Source organism: Babylonia areolata, chromosome 18 (genome assembly GCF_041734735.1).
Source record: "Babylonia areolata isolate BAREFJ2019XMU chromosome 18, ASM4173473v1, whole genome shotgun sequence".
NCBI classification, from domain to species: Eukaryota; Metazoa; Mollusca; class Gastropoda; order Neogastropoda; family Buccinidae; genus Babylonia; species Babylonia areolata.
Window position 1 is genome coordinate 62,461,151 of NC_134893.1, and position 22,545 is coordinate 62,483,695.

General features: G+C 41.0%; 1 protein-coding gene across 3 annotated transcripts in view; it reads left to right on the forward strand.

Moving 5' to 3' along the window:
* The window catches only part of LOC143292984 (protein Njmu-R1-like), a 145,810-nt gene that overhangs the window by 104,709 nt on the left and 18,556 nt on the right, over positions 1-22,545 (forward strand). For all 3 annotated transcript variants that reach the window (XM_076603724.1, XM_076603726.1, XM_076603725.1), the window contains one exon: positions 6,319-6,476. In XM_076603724.1, the coding sequence (XP_076459839.1) occupies positions 6,319-6,476 (158 nt within the window). The remainder of the gene's footprint in view (positions 1-6,318; positions 6,477-22,545) is intronic.

A 22,545-nucleotide genomic window follows, 5' to 3' on the forward strand; every position in this document is an offset into this window, starting at 1 on the left:
TTGCAGGGGGGATCCTTTTGGGGCTGTTGATAGAAAACGTGGTTCCGATTGGCCCCGTTTTTCCCCCTTTCCCTTTTGTTAAAATCTTGGTAGCCCCGCTGGGTAAGGGGCTGGGTTAAGTCTCTGTGTGATCCCCGCTGTGGGGGTCAAAAGAATGGTCAAACTGTTTTTGGTTTGTGGTTTAGTGCCCTTTAGGACTGCATGCGTGCCCGGCAACCCCCCCTTGACTCCCGGAAATTTTGTGTCGGAAAAAGCTTGACCGAAATCTGGGGTCTTGCCCCGGGGGTGTTGTTTTTTTCCCCGGGTGAGGGGGCCCCCTTTGGTTGTTCTTTTCGGTCTTGTTGGAAACCAAAAACGTAACCTCTTAGGGAAAAAAAGGGGGGTGTTCTTGGGGAGTCTTTGGGTGCAAATACCTCGAGCCTTTTTTACGCAGGGAAAGTGGGCTCAACCCCTTTTTCGCTGTATTTTGCAAATTTAGTGGGGCGAAACAAAGGTGCTTGCCCTTTTGCTCCTTTTTTCCCCAAAGAGTTGGGGGGGCCCTCGCAAACCCGGGGGGGGAAAAAGGGGGTGGGCCCCTTTTGAGGCTGAGGGCCCCGGGCCCCTTCCCCCGGCCCTGGCAGGGGGACCCAAACGGTCTTTAAAAAGTTGTCGCGGGGCCCAGTGTCGTTTGAGTGGGGGGCACAGCCCTTTTTTACCCGATCACCCCTTAGAGAGGCCCCCTGTTGGGGCCCTTTCGGTTTAATTTTTTGTTCTGGTAACGGTTTACAGTTGGCCGGGTTTTCTCTTGGGAGATTTCCTTCTCTTGGAAGGACTGCCTGCTGAAGTTAACGGACTCCATCTGCCCAGGTTTGAAATCAGAGTTGTCCTTCTCCTAGACTATGTGGGTCCACGGCACCTTAATTCATATCGTTTGGTGCAACCCCCAAAGGGAGGGCTCCCCATCCACTACCCGGGGGACGTGCCCCTACGCCGTATAGTCCCAGCGCCGATACACATGGTTCCAGTGCCATCACAGGAGTTGCCAGAACGTTGCTGTATACAGCCTCGGACTGCCTTGGGGACTCCGGCTCCAGATTTTTCCTCAGGTTTGACTCCCGAAGCCTTTCCTATGAGTGGGTATGGCCGCAAGGCAGCAGAGGTTTGAAATAAGAGTTTTCCTTCTCTTAGATGAGCTGTCTTCCCAGACTGATGAGCCCCATCTACCTAAAGCACTGGTTTTCAGGCACCAAGTAACCTGCCTTCGCCCCTTCTCCTATCAGTAGTAGCAGTTCCGTTGGGCTTATATCTAAGCCACACGAGCAGGCTAGGAGCTGGACTTAGCTGTCAGAGGCTATTGGAGACACGCGCTGTCAGGGGCATTTTATAGACAATGGGAGCTTGTCCCCATTGCCACCCCTCGGCTATGACAACCTTGGGACCAAGGTGCCAGTGACCCTTGGGGATGGAGTCACAGGATGGTTAGTACCCATGGATGGATTCTCCCATTCTACCCATATAAGGGCACACCTTTGATGCATGCTGGGCTGCCAGGAGAGCTGGGACACAACCACTCATCTTCTAACCCCCTGGAACCAGCCCAGCACCTCCTGCAGGGTGGTGCATGCTGCCCAAACTGGCAGGATCGATCATTTGTCAGTCAGGCCAACTTCAGCCACTAGTGCCTCTCTGTCAGGACCTTGCATCTCTGGCTTTCCTATGCAACCTCTACGGTCATTACTGCCACCCTTTCAGGACCAACGACCTCTGGGTTGCCCCACCTGGGTAAATGAAGCCTACAGTTGCCCGCCCCCCTCCCCCTGGCCTCCCCTGCCCAGGATGGATTGGGACAAAGACCTGGAGCCTGTGTACTCCAAAGAGGATGGCTGTACTGACGCACATTCCTCCCCACATCTCCCAGGGTGACAGACTATCACCCTTAGTCTTCCTTAGACAATGTGCTTCTACTTTCAGGACCACTAGGGGTCTTAACATTCCAGAGATAGTGCAGGAGTGGCTCAATAAGCCTGCCTGCACTGTCAGGTTGCCACTTCCATCCCTCTTCCCGGTAAAGAATCCCTCTCAGCCCCAGGAGCTTTCCTGCCATGGAAGTGGAACCCTTTGCGCAGGACAGGATGTTGGTCCCGCAATGCACGGCATTCCTTAATCAGCCAATCTCTTATTCAAGATATTGGTAGAGTGGTATAGATTGGCCTGGCATGATCGCTAATGGACTTGTTGAAAAATTGTACAGTTTAAATCAGATTTGAATGTTTTAAATTCTGGAAGATTTTTTTTATTTTGTGAGTGAACAAGATTGAAGAAGTAATAGTTTTTATTGTACTTTTTTTACCCTTGACTTGAAGTAGATGCTTACGTGGCGATAGCCTTGAGATGGCTTTAATGGTTGGAGAGCTCATAGCACCATAATTTGATTTGATTTTAGATTTGTGAAGTGCTGTTAGTGACTATGTATGTGTGGATATTTTAGGTTTGTGAAGTGCTGTTAGTGACTGTATGTATGTGTGGATATTTTAGGCTTGTGAAGCGCTGTTAGTAATTGTATTAATTTTATGTGTGTGTTTGTGACTGTTGTGATATGTGGATGTAGGTTTATGAAGTGCTGTTAGTGATTGTGATGTACCAAGCTTAAGACAAATGAAGAAAAAGGATCCGCCCTGCTCAGATGTTTCATACAACAGAGCGATCAAAGAAACTGATGAGAAAAAGAAATATGTTGAGGAGTTAAACCAAACCCTTATGCAGACTGGACCTGATGATGACTTGACAATAGATGATCTAAATGAAGCAATAGCTAAATGCAAGAAAGAATCGGCTCCTGGCCCAGACAAAGTTCAGTACTCGGACATCAAGGAACTATCGGAAGAAGACAGAAGCAAACTTTTCAGTCTATATCAAAACAGTTTCCACAATGGACATGTGCCGGAGGACTGGACACACAGCTTCTTAAAACCCGTACCAAAACCAGGAAAGGACCATCCTAACCATGCTAAACATTGCTGGAAAGATCATGGAACGCATGATAGCCAGGAAACTTGCAAGGGATCTTGAACACAGGCACATTCTCCCTTCAAATCAAGGTGGTTACAGAACAGGCAAGTCCACATGGGAAAATGCAGCTGCTTTTGCATATGAGGTGTATGAAGGATTTCAAAGAAAAGAAGAAACACTAGCAGTAGCAGTCGACTTTGAAGATGTCTACAATAAAGTCCAGTTTGTGCACCTCATGGAGCTGCTACTAAGGTATGGAGTAAGTTTGACACTGACAAGATGGATAGCAGCAGCGCTTCAGGAAAGAACCGTCGTCCTACACATCGGAGATTGGATGTCTGCACCTTCTAAACTTTCCATGGGACTGCCACAAGGGTCTCCGCTCTCTCCTGTCCTCTACATGAAGGGCCTTGCAGACTTAAACAACAATGGAATAGCTTGGGTGCTTACTCTTGCGGATGATGGCCTGGTCTTCAAAACTTCGAAAGATGCTCAGGAAAGAACTAAAGCCGTCCAGAAACAACTAAACAATATTGCTTAATGGTGCAAAGACACAGGATCTTCCATCAATCCAGCGAAAGCCCAAATGTTGCTGTGCACCCTCAACAACAGAACCGCGAGCAAATCACCACCACCTGTGTCATTCGATGGGATTCAGATCAAGAAAACTGAATGCCTACGCTACCTAGGAATACACTTCAACAGGATGCTGACCTTCAGGAAACATACGGAAAATACTGTTCTCAAATGCAAAAAGGGCCTTTCAGTCTTAAAAGCAATGGCAACCAAAGGTATTGAACAATGCCACCTCTTCCTGCTATACCAATCACTCGTCCTCAGTGTGATCGACTACGGACTTGGGCTAACAACACCATCTCAAAGCAACCTCCTAAAATTAGAAAGAGTTCAAAATGAAGCTATGAGGCTGATCCTTGGAACAACAAAAGACACGCCCACAGAAACCATGCGATACCTGCTTGACCTTCCTTCAGTGCAGGCCAGAAACAAGTTAGAACAGGTCAAGACCTACTTCAAGGCATTGGAAAACCCTCAAAACCCACTGCATGACGCAGTCAAATAACCAAAAGGCAGCCGTCTAGGACGAGGATATCATGGATGGGGCAAGCAGAAGACACAATCCAGCTAGTATGCCGACTACAAGACCTGAAAGAAAGAAAAGAATGGGAGAAAAAACTCGAAAACCTCAACCATCTATTCAACACAGCCATTGCACCCACTCTAGGAAGACATTGTCGGGGAATGGCCAGAGGGCAAAACCGATGCGGAAGTGAGGCTGCTCATAGAAGAAAACAGTAAAGAAAGACTACTCATAGAAGAAAACAGTAAAGAAGAGGACATCATCATATACACAGATGGCTCAGTCACCAAAGACCAATCCGGTTGGGGATTCACTGCAAAACAAAATGGAAAAACAATTAGGGAAGAGAATGCTGCCTACAAAGTCACAACCTCCAGCCTAACGATGGAAGTTGAAGCTGTGACACATGCCCTCCAGTGGCTATCGTCCATCCATACGCACGGAAACCAACATGCCATGATTCTAACCGACTCAATGAACCTCATACAGAAAATTGAAAACGGAATGGGAAGCCCAGAGTGGCATAAGGCAATGCGCAACTTTCAGATTAAAAAACTCACATGGTCATACTGCCCGGGACGTGCAGGTGTTAAGGTAAATGAGCGAGCTGACAGACTTTCTGGTAACGCAACACCAACGAGCAGCCTATATCTAGGAAAATCGGAAATCCTCAGAAAAATCAAAGAATATCAGAAAGAACAGGTACAAGGCCATCACACCATCGATTGCCTCAAAGAAATAAAAGCAGAGAGAGGGAGCGCCATAAGTCTAACATGAAAGGTAGAGCACAATGCTTTGTAAATCAAACAAATATCGGCATCATTTCAAAACCAACATTGCGCAAATTTCTTCAAAACAGAACATAGTCTCTGTGGGCTTTTCCAAATACAATAGACTGAGCAACACACGTTCTTGGCATCAGAGATCTTTTCCCATCCCTCTTGTGGCCAGTCAGTGGCAGCCTCTGTGCGTGTGTGTATGTGTGTGTATGTGTGGGTCTGTGTTTTTGAGTGCGTTTGTGCATGCGCGAGGGTGTAAGTGTACACAAGTGTCAGGAGAGTTCTGTGCACGTGCGTATGTGTGTGTGTGTGTGTGTGTGTGAGGGGGGGTAGAGGATGAGGTATGTGAGTGTATGCATGCCCACACTGGGAGCAACAGGATATTGGAACGTGCGGGTGTGTATATATATATATCTTTGTATATATGTGTAGGGGGTTGGGGGTGGGAGATATGGGCATATGTGTGTGTGCTTGTACACATGGATTTGTCCGAACACAGTGACGCCTCCATGAGCTACTGAAACTGAAACTGAAACTGTGATGTATGGATGTTGTAGGTTTATGAAGTGCTGTTGGTGATTGTTGTGATGTATGGGTGTTATAGGTTTATGAAGTGCTGTTAGTGATTGTTGTGATATATGGATGTTGTAGGTTTATGAAGTGCTGTTAGTGATTGTTGTGATGTATGGATGTTGTAATTTTATGAAGTGCTGTTAGTGATTGTTGTGATGTGTGGATGTTGTAGGTTTATGAAGTGCTGTTAGTGATTGTTGTGATGTATGGGTGTTATAGGTTTATGAAGTGCTGTTAGTGATTGTTGTGATATATGGATGTTGTAGGTTTATGAAGTGCTGTTAGTGATTGTTGTGATGTATGAATGTTGTAATTTTATGAAGTGCTGTTAGTGATTGTTGTGATGTGTGGATGTTGTAGGTTTATGAAGTGCTGTTAGTGATTGTTGTGATGTGTGGATGTTGTAGGTTTATGAAGTGCTGTTAGTGATTGTTGTGATGTGTGGATGTTGTAGGTTTATGAAGTGCTGTTGGTGATTGTTGTGATGTATGGGTGTTATAGGTTTATGAAGTGCTGTTAGTGATTGTTGTGATATATGGATGTTGTAGGTTTATGAAGTGCTGTTAGTGATTGTTGTGATGTATGGATGTTGTAATTTTATGAAGTGCTGTTAGTGATTGTTGTGATGCGTGGATGTTGTAGGTTTATGAAGTGCTGTTAGTGATTGTTGTGATGTGTGGATGTTGTAGGTTTATGAAGTGCTGTTAGTGATTGTTGTGATATGTGTGGATGTTGTAGGTTTATGAAGTGCTGTTAGTGATTGTTGTGATGTGTGGATGTTGTAGGTTTATGAAGTGCTGTTAGTGATTGTTGTGATGTGTGGATGTTGTAGGTTTGCAAAGTGCTTTTAGTGACCATTGTTATATGTGATTGCTTTAGGTTTGTGAACTGCTGCACATTGTCCCCATTGTTGGAGCAGCTACAGACTAGCGACCAGCAGAAGGGTGGCATTGGGTCATCAGGGGAAAGCTGGCAGGTGCAGCCCTCAGTCATCTCCCTTACTGTGTGTGAAGAAGGTGCCACCTTTGACTTGCATGGTCAGTGGAATTCTTGATGTACAGTCAAACTGATTAAGTGGAATTTTAACAAATCACATATGCTACCAAAGAGAATAAATGACAAAAGTTAACATTTGTGACCCTGCTGTGATCCCCAGTCACCCAAAACGTTACATTTTAAAATATAACTCAAGTCATAGAAAGGCTGTTGTGTTTCACACTTAGATTGAAGGTATTACACAATCTGCATTTGGTCATTTTGTTGGTAAAAGTAGTGTCCTCAGTGACTGCCTTCATGCATTTCATTATCAGCATGCAAATTGCATTGATGGTTCACAAGAACATATTGTTCAAAGGAGGCTGCTAAATTTTAGTCAGAAAATGATTGTGCAATGCCTCATCACTTAACTCACTCCATGCCAAGAGTTTTTGCCCTTGCCAATCCCTGAAAACCCAGGGTTTGTATAGGATGGGGAAAAAATTGTAAAAAAAAACAAATAAACACCCAGACAATTGATATTTAGTATATGTATGCAAGGAATGTTGTTCCATATGTGTGCAAAAAATCAAAGTATTTACTCACCATCTTGATGTTGATGGCAGTATCCATATTTTGTGTATTTTTTTAGCCTTTTCGCACCTATCAGAAAGGTACACCAACATGTTCCACATCACATTCTAACACTTAGAGGAACTGAAGACCTAGTGCATGCAATGAAGTATGAACAGGTGGTGAAGAAAGTTGAAATTCACACATACAAAAAAAAAAAATTGTCTCTACATAATGAAAATCAAAGAACAAAGAAAAAAACTCAACCGGCTGGGTGTTGACTGGCCAGTCAGCTGACAAACCTGGTATGCCAGTGAAGGGATGTGCAAGAGGGAAAAAGGAAAAATTGTCAGTCCAATCACTGGTGAAAACACTTGCAAAATCGTCCGTTTCCTCAGTGGTTTTGTCGTCTGTGTCTGTCTCATCTGCTGGCACATATTCCTCACTTTCCTCTCCATTGTAAACACTCTCTTCAGCGGCCGAATCTATTTCTAGTTCATCGGGATCTGGTTCAAATTCACTGTCCGAAGAATCAACATGATCTCCTTCGACATCAGAGCCTTCAGTTTGGATCATTTCCAAAGCATCTTCGACGCTGAGTAACATTTCACCTCTCCGACCGTGTCGAACACTTCGCCGTGACGCCATCTTGTCAAACAACTTACAAAGCTGACAGGGGGCACGCTTTGTTATCAACTGCGGTTGAGCTTATCGCGACACACACGCAGCGTGTGTGAATGAAAAGCTGACCAGAGGTGACGTAAGATATCACATCTGCTTTTGATTTTCGCATCCGACGCGTCACTCCGACAGCACGACTTTTTAAAATCCAAGTCCGCATATGCGGACATTGGCATCCAACGCTTTCTCCGACGATGTCCGCATATGCGGACAATGGCAGCGAGTGAGTTAATGAACAATGTCCATGAATGACCATCTAAATCAGCAGATCTGCTTGTCCAGAAAGGTTGGCACTATGCATGCACATCTCATGGTCTGAAGAGTGTTTTTTTCCCCTGGTTTGAAGAGTGCTTTTTTCCCCGGTTTCTGAGTTGAAGCAGGAAAATCATTTTGAGGGAATTGATACATGTTTTTTTTTTATGATCAGTTGTGTTTTCTCATAATCTGACAATGAGTAGCCTTTTTTTTTTGTTTTGTTTTTGTGCAATAGATATAGTGATGAGAGAGGTTCAAAATAGTGCTAAGAGGCTTGTATATTACAATCAGTGACTGTTATAGTGTGCGCACCTCAATTTACTCTGACTTGAGTCACGGAAAAGATAATGTCATGATCAAATGTTCAAAGTGGAAGAAAGTGTCTGATCTGACAATCACAATTTTGTCTAAAGTACTGGATTTGTCTGGAGTATTGTTATACATTTATATTATGCCTGAAAGTGTGTGTGCTAGTTCTGTTATGATTTATTAAAGCTGGAAGGTCATGATGAAGACAGGGAAAGTTTAACATTTTTGACAGATCTATATCATGATTGTGAAATAATGAAATGCTGATAAATCTGAGCAGCTTATGGACTTAAAGCTACATGACTATGATTATAAATGTTTAAATAAAATCAAGGCCAAACACAAATGACAGAACTGGGCTTAGTGGATATATGGAGACAAGTAAATCCATAATTAAGGTGTGTATGGAGGAAAAATACTCCAGTACAATAGAGTAGGCTAGATTTCATTTTGATTTCTGAGGATATGTCAAATTTTGTTACTGACACAGATATTAAGGTTGGGTATAGAACAAACAACTCAATGAAAACACTGGCTCTGACTTTTAAAAAAATTGAAAAACACCATTCTTTGTGGAGATTTAGTTGTTCCCTTTTGAAAGATAAAACTGACCGGGATGAAATTCGTAGTGTAATAAAAGAAATCACAGAAGAATACATTGCTACACCATTCTTAACCTCTTCAGTTATTTTGAATTGTGCTTCCTATTTACCAAGCAGTTTTGGGTTGCTGAGGGTGATAATCAAAGAAATTCCAGCACGTAAATTACTTTGAAATTCTAGCATGTAAACTACTACAATAAAGTGTACATGACGCATACTTGTCTGAAAGGAAAATGAACAGACTATCAAATTCTGATACTTGGGAGTTAATTTAACACAATGATTGTATATATACAGGTCCTTCCATCGCAGTTCCTGCTAGTTTCATGCCCACTCACTTCATGCTCACTTTTAGACTAAAGTATCAAAGAGTTTAACAGAAACCCAGTTGGCCCACAGTGCAAAGGGGAGGGGGACTGGGTGAACACTGTTCATAATTTCACCTGCAGATGATATGTTTGATCAGTGCGAGCATGCTTTTCTAAAACCATGCTATATACATGATTCACGACTCACATGGAACTGTTCACCACTTCATCACGCTCTCCCTACCTGCCATGAACAAGTGGATTGTATTTGAGGTCAACCACAGAGCTATACTACTCCTGCTTGGCTTTCTCTCCTTTGCTGGCTACATATAGCTCTTCAACTACACCCACCCTCCCTCCTCTCTGCAAATCATCATTCTAACATTCTGCCATGTCAAGCCAAACCATCCGACAAAATTTTGCCACACCTAGCACTCAATTCATCGTTGTCAATGGCTTTTAAAGCTTCTGCAACATCTTTTATGGCAAAATCTCATTTTCTTTAGTTGGAACACACTACTGTTTCAAGCCATTAAGGTAAAGTTGTGGTTCATTTCTTTTGTCAGTTGTGTTGGAATGTGATTGTGCGTTAACGTGAAAGTTGTGTCTGTGCTTTATGATGGAGTGGAGCATACGTTGGTGCTTGTTTTGTGCGATTCTGCCACCAGAACTTCAAGTTACTTGGACATGTTTTCTGTGCAACCTGGCAAGTATTCTTGCTTGTCAGAGCACGCCATTTCTTCACCATCCCCTTTCGCACGTGCAGCCCGCTCCGTGTGTTCCTGAAGCTGACCTCTACCACAGGCCCTCGCTTGATGCTCATTTTCCCCGTGTGTCTTACACACGGGACCAGCTCCTGTCCATGCCTCCTGCAGCACTTGACCCTTCTGTTATTGACACCATCAGAGGTGTGGGTATAGGTTGTCACCTCCACCATGTTCACACTCATTGTGCAGGACGTCGCAAGCAGAGGAAGATAGCTGTTGTGTGTGGTACTGGACGTGTAACTTCCACTGACCATACTGTTAAATGTATCAACTTTAATAACCTTATTCGTGTACCTCTGTCCTGCTTTCCCTCCCACCGCTCAGCTCAAATTTCTCTAGGTCTGTTCAACGCCCAGTCAGTTGGTCCTCGCCTCAAACGCTCAGCGATCAACGAACATCTGCTTTCGATCATCCTCGACGTCCTGTGTATCACAGAAACTTGGCTTCGCAGTACTGGGGATGAAGCTAAGTGTCGAGATCTCGCTCCCCCTGGCTACACTACCACCTCCTTCCCTCGTGTTACAACAACTTGCGGGGGAGGAATCACCTTCATTGTGTCAGACAGGCTGCTCCCACACACAACGTACACAGCTGCCTTCCCCTTCAACCATGCCTCCTTTGAACTGGCCCAGCTTTCACTGTCACTGCCACATTCCCACCTCAGTGTGTTCTGGCTCTACCATCCGCCACCAAACAAGAAAAACAAACTTTCTGATACGATGTTCATAGAACAGTTTCCGGACTTCTTAGAATATGCTAACAGTTTACCAGGCTCCCTACTTATTGTTGGTGACTTTAATTTTCATTTTGATTCACCCACACAGTTTTATACCTCTAAATTACTTGAAATTGTTAGTTTGTTCGATCTTAATCAGTCTGTAACCGAGCCTACACACAATCGTGGTCACATCGTCGATTGGGTGTTGCACAGAAATGAGGACTGCCTCCTGACGTCTACCACCGTTGATCACACCCTGTCCTCCAACCATCACAGTGTGATATGTCATCTGAACCTCACCAAACCTCCCACGCCCCGTGTGTACAGGGAGGTGCGCACACTGACCTCAATTGACTTAGACTTACTTAAAGCTGACCTGCTGACTGATATCCCTTTTGAACCCACTGCTGACCAGCTATCCACTGTCCTACGCGCTGTACTCGACAGGCACGCCCCGTCGACTCGGCGCCTGATCTCCAATCGTCCCCCGTCGCCTTGGTACAACACCGTGGGACCAGAACTGTTGGAGGCCAAGCGGGAGAGAAGGAGAGCTGAGAGGCACTGGCGTGCCACTAGTTTGACCATCAGTGGGGACATTTTTCAGACAGCCAGGAATAGTGTAACAAACATTGTTGACAGGGCAAAGTCAAAGTTCTACTCTTCTAAAATCCTTGCATGCACCACAGCCAAACAGCTTTTCAATGCTACGAACAATCTACAAGGTAAAATGAGAAACACTCCTCTACCTACAACATTTTCGGTGCAGGAATTCCCTCAAACGTTTTCTGACTTCTTCACCGGCAAAATAGCAAGCATTCGTGAGAAGCTTGACTCTGGTGTGTCTCCTTCTTCACCCGTTCAAGAACGTGTGTACAGTGGTCCTGTTTTACATTGTTTCCAACCGGTTACTGAAGATTTTGTGAAGAAAGTGTGTCTGAGCGCTTGTCCGAAATCCTGTGAGCTTGACCCTGTCCCGTCTTCTTTGTTGGTTGAATGTATTGATGTTCTACTGCCACATACTACTCATGTCATCAATTCTTCCTTACTGTCTGGTTGTTTCCCTGAAAGCTTCAAATCTGCTGTTGTACGTCCACTCATCAAGAAACCATCTTTGGATCATAATTGTTTGAAAAATTATCGACCTGTCTCTAATCTGTCATTTTTATCAAAGCTGCTAGAAAAGATCATATTGTCTCAGCTCTTAGCTCATCTGGAACAAAATGGTTTACATAATTCCCACCAGTCAGCTTATAGACGTGGTCATAGTTGCGAAACAGCCCTCCTTAGAATAGTGAATTATTTGCTTTCGGGATTTAATGAGGATAAGATATCTGTTCTCGCTCTCTTAGATTTGTCAGCAGCTTTTGACACTATCGACCACTCTGTCCTCTTGAACAGACTTAAAACTTCCTTTGGTATTCGTGACACTGCACTAGCATGGATCACGTCTTACCTGTCAGACCATACACAGAAAGTGTGTGTGAATGGCAGATACTCTAGAGCATCTGCCTTAAAATATGGTGTCCCACAGGGGTCCGTCCTAGGTCCTGTTCTTTTTGTGCTGTATGCGGCTCCTGTGTCGGATGTCATCAGTCAACATGCGATGTCGCATGAGAGCTTTGCTGATGACACACAACTTTATCAGTCGGCTTCCATAGCTGAATTTGATGCACTGGTGACTCGAACACAGGAGTGCATTGCTGGCCTAAAGGACTGGATGACTCTCAACAAGCTGCAACTAAATGATGATAAGACTGAATTTATGATAACCTGTCCAAAGAAGTTTCGTCAACATCCTTCCTTTCCTGACTCGGTTCTGATCAATAGCACACCTGCTGTTTCACTTTCTCCTTCTGTTCGCAGTCTTGGTTTAATCCTAGACCAGTCTCTTTCCTTCCAACAGCACATTTCGAATATCTGTAAAGTTACCTATTTGAAACTGTGTAGAATCAGCTCTATCCGCCACTATCTCTCAGCCGATGCAACCAAGACACTTGTATGCTCTCTGGTTCTCTCAAGATTGGATTACTGCAACTCTCTTTTGGCCGGCCTTCCCAAATATCTGTTAGACAGACTCCAACGAATTCACAATAACGCTGCCAGACTCATCTGTAGAGCTTCTAAATTTGACCATGTTTCTCCTCTCCTTCAGTCTCTCCACTGGTTGCCTGTTTCTGATCGAATAGACTATAAGCTATCCACTCTGACCTTTTCTGCAGTCAACGGATCTGGCCCCAAGTATCTTTCTGAACTCCTCCATATTAATACCCCGTCTCGCCAGCTCCGTTCTCCCTCTGATACTCGACTTCTCAGGATACCTCACGTCAGAAGTAAGACCTATGGACACAGATCGTTTTCTTTTCAATCGCCGAAGACATGGAACAAGCTCCCTGATAACCTCCGTCATTCTGATCCCCTCGCATCTTTTAAATCTCGTCTCAAAACCCACCTTTTTCCCTCAGCAGTAAGTTCAATTGTGGCAGGTCCACTTCCTTTGCGTTAGCTGTGCTTGACTATGTGTGTATACATATGTATGTGTACATAACTACATGCAAGTTTGTGCCTGCCTGTGTGTGCGTATGTGTTAGGGTAGCTGTTAGATACACATGTATTGTTAAAATGTATGTATGCAGTGTGTGTGTGTGTGTGTGTGTGTGTGTGTGGTCACATTTTTGTGTGTGTATGTAACATAGATGTTTTATGTTAACGAAGCGTTTTTGTAAAGCACCTAGAGCAGATTTCTGGATAGTGTGCTATATAAGTATCCATTATTATTATTATTATTATTATATTGAAAGCATCAAAAGGGAGGTACTGATAATAACATCCAGAAATTATCATGCACAGCATGATTGGCTGTTGCTCCTCGTAGATAATTGAAGTAGTAACATCAAGCTTTCTGACTGGTGGCTGTCAGGATGCATCAACTTAAAAAATATAAATATGAAAAATCCTGAAATGAGTAGTGAATGAAACAGAACACAAAATTCCACTATTTGCTGATGATACAGAATTATTTTTTGATAAGGATAGGACTGGAATCCTTTGAGGTTTAAGATTTTTGGTGTCTGGTTTACATATGACTTAACCCTTACATCGCCAGCTATGTTCAAGCTGCTAACAGCTGCTAGCCGGCTAAGTCAGCTGCAAAGTACAACTGAAAACCAGCTGTGCAGTAGAGCAGCCAGAAGGAATGGGGGGTACTCGTTTTTTCGCTGTCTCTTCTCCACTGTCACTGTCAGCAGCAAAATCCTTTTCTGCCAAATGACTTTTAATCAGACTTGCAGTTTGCTGTCCCGTATAGTATGGTCTAAAGCAAGACTGCTAATAACAATCTGAACTGGTTGAAGAACTCGCCAACGTTCAAACTAAGTTTTAAAAAATCCACTGAAAATTGCTCCAAACTACTTGTGAGTTGGTTCAACAATGAGAATGATGTTTCCGGTACATGTGGCAGGAAGTGCTGACTGTGGTGTTATTCATTGAAGAGTACAGCAAGTTTGTTAACTCTAATGCTCAAGTCGCCAACCAGTGCCAGCAGTATTCTCCCTGCAAGTCACCATGTGGTGACTACAGCGACCAAAGGCTCAATCAGCTGTGTATAGTTTAACCTTAAGAGAAATTTCTTGAAATGAAAATATGGAAATATGGCCTAAAGAGACAGATGACTCTTCTGGGAAGAGTAGCTGTCTTAGAATTATTAATCTTCTGAAAAGTTATACACTTGTGGATTTGGCTACCCAATCCACCTGACAAAATTAAATGATAATGATAATAATGATGATAATAATAATAGTAATGATAATTATAATAATTATAATGATATTCATATAGCACTGAATCTTGTGCAGAGACAAATCAAAGTGCTTTCACACCAGTCACACGCATGAATAACTCTAGACTGAAAAAAACTGAAAAACAATAAAGGGGCAGGGAAGGGAGGCTATCTTGAACTTGAAATTTAGTGTTGAAGGCCGTTTAGGCCCGTTCACTTTCCTTCGATAGAACTGGTACTGTGCTGCATGTGTGGCTATTTGGTAAATGTCTATATTTCCACTGGTTATGTTGCTCAATGACTGCACTCCGGGTCGTACAGGATTGGGAGGTTGGCCCAGTGGGTGTCGATCTACTCTTAAATCTTGGGAAGAGGTGGGTTTTAAGGCCAGACTTGAAAGAGCTAAGTGCAGAGACCTACGAAGCTAAGGGGGGAGCTCATTCCAAATGCAAGGTCCAGAGACAGAGAAAGAGTGGCGGCTGACAGTGGAGTGTTTGAATCTGGGTACATGCATGCGTAAACAGAGTGGATCCGAAGCCGATTGTAGAGCGAGATGGGGTGTAGATGTGAAGGCAGCCACAGAGATAGGAAGGGGCAGATTTGTGAATACATTTATAACAAAGAGTGTAGATCTTGTACTTTATTGTGTGTAAGACAGGGAGCCAATGGAGATGTCGTAAAAAAGGAGTGATGTGCTCAGATCTTTTCTTTCTGAGGACAAGTCAGGCAGCAGAGTTTTGTATGCGCAGACTGGAGGGATGAAGCAGGCAAACCAGACAATAGAGAATTGCAGTAGATGAGGCGAGAGAGAATGAGAGAAACAAGAAGTCTAGATGTTGCATTGATGAACAGATATTTCCAAATGGAACTGATGCGCTGTAATTGACAGTAACAGGACTGACAGGTCTGGCTGGTAATTTTTTGCATGGACAGTGTGTTGTCAAGTGCAATGCCGAGGTTCCTGACTGAGCTGGAAAGAGGGATCGATGTACTGTCAAGTTTGATTGTGTCAGTTGTGATGGAAGTGAGTTTTTATTTAGTTCCTATGATCATTACTTCAGTTTTGTCCACATTCAGTTGTGACCTGTTTAGAGTCATCCAGTTTTGAATGGCCAGGAAGCATGTTTATTGTAAGAGCAAGGACAAATTTTCAGATAACAAGGACTGTGTCTGAATTTGTGTGGAACAGAAAAAGCAGCATAACCCAATGTGCTTAGTCAAGCCTTGGATGCATGCATATATATTTGTGTACCTATCAAAGTGGATTTCTTCTTCAGAATTTTGCCTGATGACAACTTTTTTGTTGCCATGGTTTCTTTTTCAGTGTGCAAAGTGTGTGCTGCACTCAGGACCTTGGTTTATTGTCTCATCTGAATGACTAGATGCTCAGTTGATTTTCCAGTCAAACTTGGGAGAAAGAGCAAGAGCAGGAATCGAACCTGAACAGAAAAAGAGATAGAATAAACTGAAAGACAACAGTCAGAGACATTAATTAACCAGCTGAGGCCTATAAGACATCAGCTGACATCCTACAAAAAGTGTTGCCAAAGTGCCTAACAAGACATCCACTGATGTCCTGCATATGTTCCGATTTTTCCTTCATTGGAGTTTGGTTCAATTCACATAAACAGACTCTGATTGGTTAGTTTGATATGTCTGGATTTTTAAGATACTATTAAAATGAACAGTCATCAGGTAGAATACCCCATTCTGCTCAATAATGATTTGCTAACTGACCACGTGATATGCACGTGGAAAAGGGAGTTGCATCATATACAAAACAAGAGAGGCAAGGCTTTCAAGACTCACTTGTGATATGTGCTTAATCAAACAAAGGAATTATGACGAAGAAAAAACGAAAGAAAGAAGAAGCAGCCATCCTGTCAAGAAGCCTTGTTAAACATCACCAATCTTTTTTTTTTTTTTTTTTTTTTTTTTTTTCCCCCTTGTACACAAGGTTATATTTTGACTTTTCACGACATCAATGTGATTCAACATTCACATAGCAAAACATTTGGTCCATCAATGATCATCGAGAAAAAAAAAGAAGAAGAAAAAAATCATTAATCTGTTGAGATACAAGGGTTTTTTCAATATGATAATACTTAATAATAGTAATAATAAGATGAAGAACAATAACAAATAATAAAGAACAAGATAAACAAGATACCAAATGTCACATCATGGCATGTATACATGTTGAAATAGTTTCAAGGAGCACCAGTTGTTGTTGTTTTTTGTTTTTTGTTGTTGTTTTTATAAAGTGTGTTATTAGAGGATTATTATAATTATGTTATCCATTACCTGTGGCAGCTTACTTCTTTTATCAAAAATTGATGTATAAACATGTCAAATTTTGCAGTATACTCATTTCTGATATTGTTAAAAATTCTATCAAACATGCATCATTCATATACTGCATTATGATGGCAGTTTTCATTTTACTCAATGTTCTATTACCAACACAGAGTATGGTAGCCATTTTTTAACAAAATCACAGTAATTCATTTCTATTGTGTGTATATGCTTTTCTAACTTGTATCTATACTTGAGGTCAAGCAGGAATGCTTGCAGAGTTGGTTTTATTTGATTGATTCTACTCCTGTGTATAAAACATTTTGCCCATAATAACATTAAATCTAAAGTATCATCCATTGTATTTTTATCATCAGTTCCAAACAGTGCCAATTCAAAGTTCAATGACAGTCGTTCACAGTTTTCACATTTCTCTCTCAATAGCTTATTAAAGTCCTGCCAAAAGGTTTGCGTAACTGGACAAAACCATAAATAATGTTGCACTGTGTCTTTTTCAATATAACAGAAATTGCATTTGTCATCGTCAACTACACCCATGTTTTTTAGGATGATATTTGATACTAAAATTCCATGACATATTCTAAGCTGAAACCATTTCATCTTTATTTCTTTGATTCTATTTATCTTTTTCAATGTTTTCTTCCAGTCAATCTGTGTACCTAACCTATTTTCCCATTTCATAAAAGCTTTCATGTCAAAAATTTCGTTTTTCTCCAAGATTATATCGTAATAAATCCGTGTTCCCTTTTTTACCCCACAAATGGTTTTTAACGCCTTACTATTTTCATTGTTGTCATGATTCTCTAATATTATATTTCTTTTTCTGATGTATTCTTTGATTGATTGAATGCAACTAAGGTAATTTAGGTAATTCGTTCTTATTCCCCACTTCTTAAAAAAGTCTTCCTGCCTTAAAAACTGGCAGTTTTCATCCAGAATATCACGCACGAAAAATGCATTTTTTGCTGTCCAGTTCTTAAAATGAAAAGGATTGTTGTCGATTCTAAATTTAGCATTGAAAAAGATGGGTTCAGCTAATAACTCTTTACTGTTATCTAGTTCAGTATGTGTGTTGAAACTGTCATAAGCTTTCATAACGTCTTTCCAAAAGTTATTATAATTATCTTTTAAGAACCTCTTTGAGCCATAACAGTTTAACCTAGCTATTTCCGGGCAAGTGGTTTGTAATATTCTTTTCCATTTGAAATTTCCTACATAGAGTTTCCTCACCCAGGACAGTTTCAGTGCTTGTATAAATGCGTGTATGTTTGGTAATCCAATGCCCCCATTTTCAATACTGTGAACTGAGTGTATTTGTTTTATTTTGTCCGGCTTCTTGTCCCATACAAATTCAAAACACATATTCTGAAGTTTTTTAATTTCACTGTCTGGTGGGTTTGGTAACAACATCCACAGGTACACTAGTTTAGACAGTATGAGGGATTTTAATATAGCTACCCTTCCTAGTGGTGTACACGATCGTTTAGACCAAATCTTGAATAAATTTCTAACTTCCATTAGTTTGTCTTCTACGTTAAATTCTGTCAAGTGTGATAGATCATTCATAAACCAAATGCCAAGGATTTTAAATTTCTTAGGATTCCAATTCATACGTTTTTCTGTTAAATACTTTACATTTGAATTCTTATTTCTACCTAACCATACATTAACTGTTTTTTCAATATTTAATTTTAAACCTGAAATTTCTTCAAAAGAATTTAATGTATCAAATAACTTATTGTAAGATTTTCTATCTCCGTCAAGCGTGAATGAAGTGTCATCTGCAAACTGGCTTATTTTGAATTCTACGTCTGAAATCTGTATCCCTTTAATTTCTTCATCTTCCCGAATTTTACACGCTAGTATCTCTGCACACAATACAAATAAATATGGTGATAGTGGATCCCCTTGTCTACACCCTCTGCCTATGGGGAAGCTTTGAGACCTTTTTCCGTTAACTATCACATAGGCTTTGATATTATTATAAAAGGTATGTATCCATTGACTAATATCCTTTCCAAAACCAAACGCTTTCAGAACATTTTGAATATAATTCCAATTGACAGAGTCAAAGGCTTTCTCAAAGTCTATGGAAACTAAAAGACCAGGCAGATTTCTTTTTTCTAGGTAGTTTATCATGTCGTACAATGTTCGTATATTGTCTCCTATGTACCGTCCTGCTATAAACCCTGTCTGGTCCTCGTGAATAAGTTTTGGTAATACTGTTTGCAATACAAGTTGACCCAATTTTATAAGTGACATTAAGGAGAGAAATTGGTCGCCAATTTGTTAAGTATTCCCTAGGTTTATCCCCCTTCGGTAAACATATTACAAGTCCTTCTTTTTGTGTGATAGACATTTCCCCTTTAGTAAAGCCCTCATTTAGTGATCGAATTACAAAATCTCCTAGCTGTCTCCAAAAGAACTTAAAAAAATTAACAGTCATTCCGTCAGTTCCTGGGCTTTTGTCGTTTTGCATGTTTTTTAATGCTTGCGAAGCTTCTTCTTTACTTATCAGTCCCTCTAATTCGTCAGATTCGTCTTTATTCAATGTTGGTACTTTTGTGTAAAGATCGATATCTATCATTCTACAATTTCTATTTTTATAAAGTTCCTCGTAAAACGTCTTTGTTTCTTCTAACATTTCTTCTCTATCCGATAAAACTCTACCGTCTTCTGTCACCAGTTTCAACATCTGTTTGCTTACAAAGTGCCTTTTCTCCAAAGAACAAAAATATTTATCTATTTTTTCCCCTTGAGATGCCCATCTTGCCTTAGACCTTAAAATTATTCCTTCCATTTTTGTTTTCCTAAATTCAGCTAGATGTAATTTTTTCTCATTTAGCAGTATTAGATCACCTTCATTTAAGGGTGACTTTCTCTCTAAATTTTGTATTTCGTTTTCTAATTTTTGTTCATGCTGTTTTGATTCCCTTGTCCTATGTATGCTATATGTAATTGACTTTGCTCTGATTTCCATAAGAAGCGTATCTAAAAACAGTTGGTCTGATATCATGAACTGAATCTTGTCATTAGGTATCTGGTTCAGGTTATCTCTTGCATATGGAAATACTGCATATTGACCTTTGATTTCTTCAATAGTTTCATTTATAAGTTTTACGTATGCATGATCTTTGAGTAATGAAGAGTTAAATTTCCACAAGGTTTTAATTTTCTCCTCAGTCTTAAAGGTGAGTTCAGTCAATATCAAGGAATGGTCACTTCTATATCCATAAACAATATCTACATTGGTAACATAAGTAATCAGTGTATCTGAGACTAAAAAGAAATCAAGTCTACTTTGCTGGAATGGGTTTGTTCTCCTCCAACTATATCGGAGAACTTCTGGATTTAGCTCTCTCCAAACATCTACCAGTTCTAAATGGGAAATCATTTCAAATACTACTTCTCTAGCTTTGGCATTGTTAATGTGTTTATAATTATAATAATCGAGACTTGGATTTAATACAAGGTTCCAATCTCCTGCAATGATCACATCCAAGACATCTAGCGCTACAATCTTTTCTTTAATTTCTTCGAAAAAATCAGGTTCGTCTTTGTTTGGACCATAAATATTTACGAGCACTATATGTCTACCCATTGTATTTAACACCAGTATAATGTAGTTTCCTTTTTTATCCCTTACTGTCTTTTTAATTTTGAAATCAAAATTATTGTTCAGTAATATAGCCACTCCTCTCGATCTGCTGTTATTTGAGGAAAATACACATTCATAACCCCATTCAGTTCTAATCTGTTGCTCTAATGTCTTAGTGAAGTGGGTATCCTGTAGGAAATACACTGAACAGTTTTTCTGTCTTAAATGTTGAAATACATCTCTTCTTTTTTGGAAATTACCTAGACCTTGGCAGTTGAGAGATGATATTGTAAAGCTACACATTACTAGTTTGCTTGTCTGGTATAAAACTAATGCTCCTTATTTTCATTGTGTATTTTTCAGACATGCCGTGTTTATGTTTATCATGACGTAAAGCATAAGTTTGACAAAAATGAATATTATCAAAAATAAAGCGTGAAATGTACAAATGTACGTAACTTGAAAAAAGAAAAAGAAAATATATTGAAAGTGACAAAACATTCTTCTGCGGATGGGTTTCGCTGGGCATTTAGCACATGAAAACACAAGTACTGACATGGATTAGTAAAATATACATGTATAAATCAGTTCACCGATACACGGTTACTTACGTAAACATGTAGAAGTCATAGAACACATGAACTGAAGTAACCCCATGTAACTTTCTCTGGGGACATAAATATTGCAAGAGGAAGAAAAAGCAACACACACACTAAAAACAACACACACAAAGTAGCAATACAGCTTCCATTTCTTTTTTCAATTATATACCTAAAAAGACAACACCGAAAAGCAAACCAAAACGGAAAATGTGGTCTTCGCATAGATTTCAACCAAGGGCCACAACCCTCCCCAACCTTCCACACCGGCATTGTACTGCACCCCCTCCCTCCCCCCCAGGCCCCCCATGCCCCCTTCCCCCCTCCCCTTCACCCTCCCCGCCCCGTAGAGGACAGCAGGGGGAAAAATCATGCTTGTGCGGGAGAACAAAACAAAACAAAACAAACTCACACACACACACACACACACACACACACACACACACACACACTCAAAACAACAACAACAACAGCAAACACACACACACACACACACACACACACACACACACACACACACACACTCGCACAAAAACGTGCACTACGTGACCAGATCAAAACATCTGAGCTGATTTCATAACACCAACCTGTCCTCCCTGTACGCGTCCATCCAAACCTGATGTCCTTAGATTTTTGGTTATCGGTACAACTGTACTTTTAGCATAAAAAAATGTATACATTTCTATATGTTTGTACATTGGTATTTTGCTCTATATTAACATTTTTGTAAACCCGCGGAGTATTGCATATTTATCATGCACACGCAACCGCTGATGTTACTCCTGTGCATGTAGAAAATAAATAAATAAATATACTAATAAAAAATATTAAAGTGACAACAGCCAGTTTACCAACAATATATATGGAGTGATGCATCACAGTAATAACAACACGTGTTAAACAAGATCATCAAGACATGCACAAAAAGGACTTCATTTAGTACAGTGGTTTTGGCTATTTGATTGAAACCAGTTTCAGTTTCACTCTCTCAAGGAGGCGCCAACGCGCTCGGACAAATCCATACATGCCACACCACGTCCGCGATTCAGATGCCCGGGCAGCAGCACAACCCAACGCGTCTGAATGCATACATACATAGATATATATATATATATACATATATATATATATATATACATATATATATATATATATATATATATACATATACATACATACATACATATATCTTTACTTTGACCTAATTTGACCCAGTGACATTCAAGAATGACAAAGTGGCCACACACACACACACACCCACACACACACACACACACACACACTGATGCACGCACTTGTTGACTCACCCACATGCACACACATCGACACACCTTCACAGTCACACGCACGCATGTGAACACTCGCGCACGCGCGCGCACTCACAAAAAAAAACAACAACAAAAAAACACCAAAAAAAACCACTCACACATACCTCACATTCCCCCCCCCCCCCCCCCACACACACACACACACAAACACACACACACACAAACACACACTCACACTCGCACGCACATACACACACACAAAAAAACAAAAAAAAACAAAACAAACAAAAACAAACAAACAGACAAACTCATAATTACCGGTTCTAGAACATTTCCAATAGTTCACCCTACGCGCACAATTG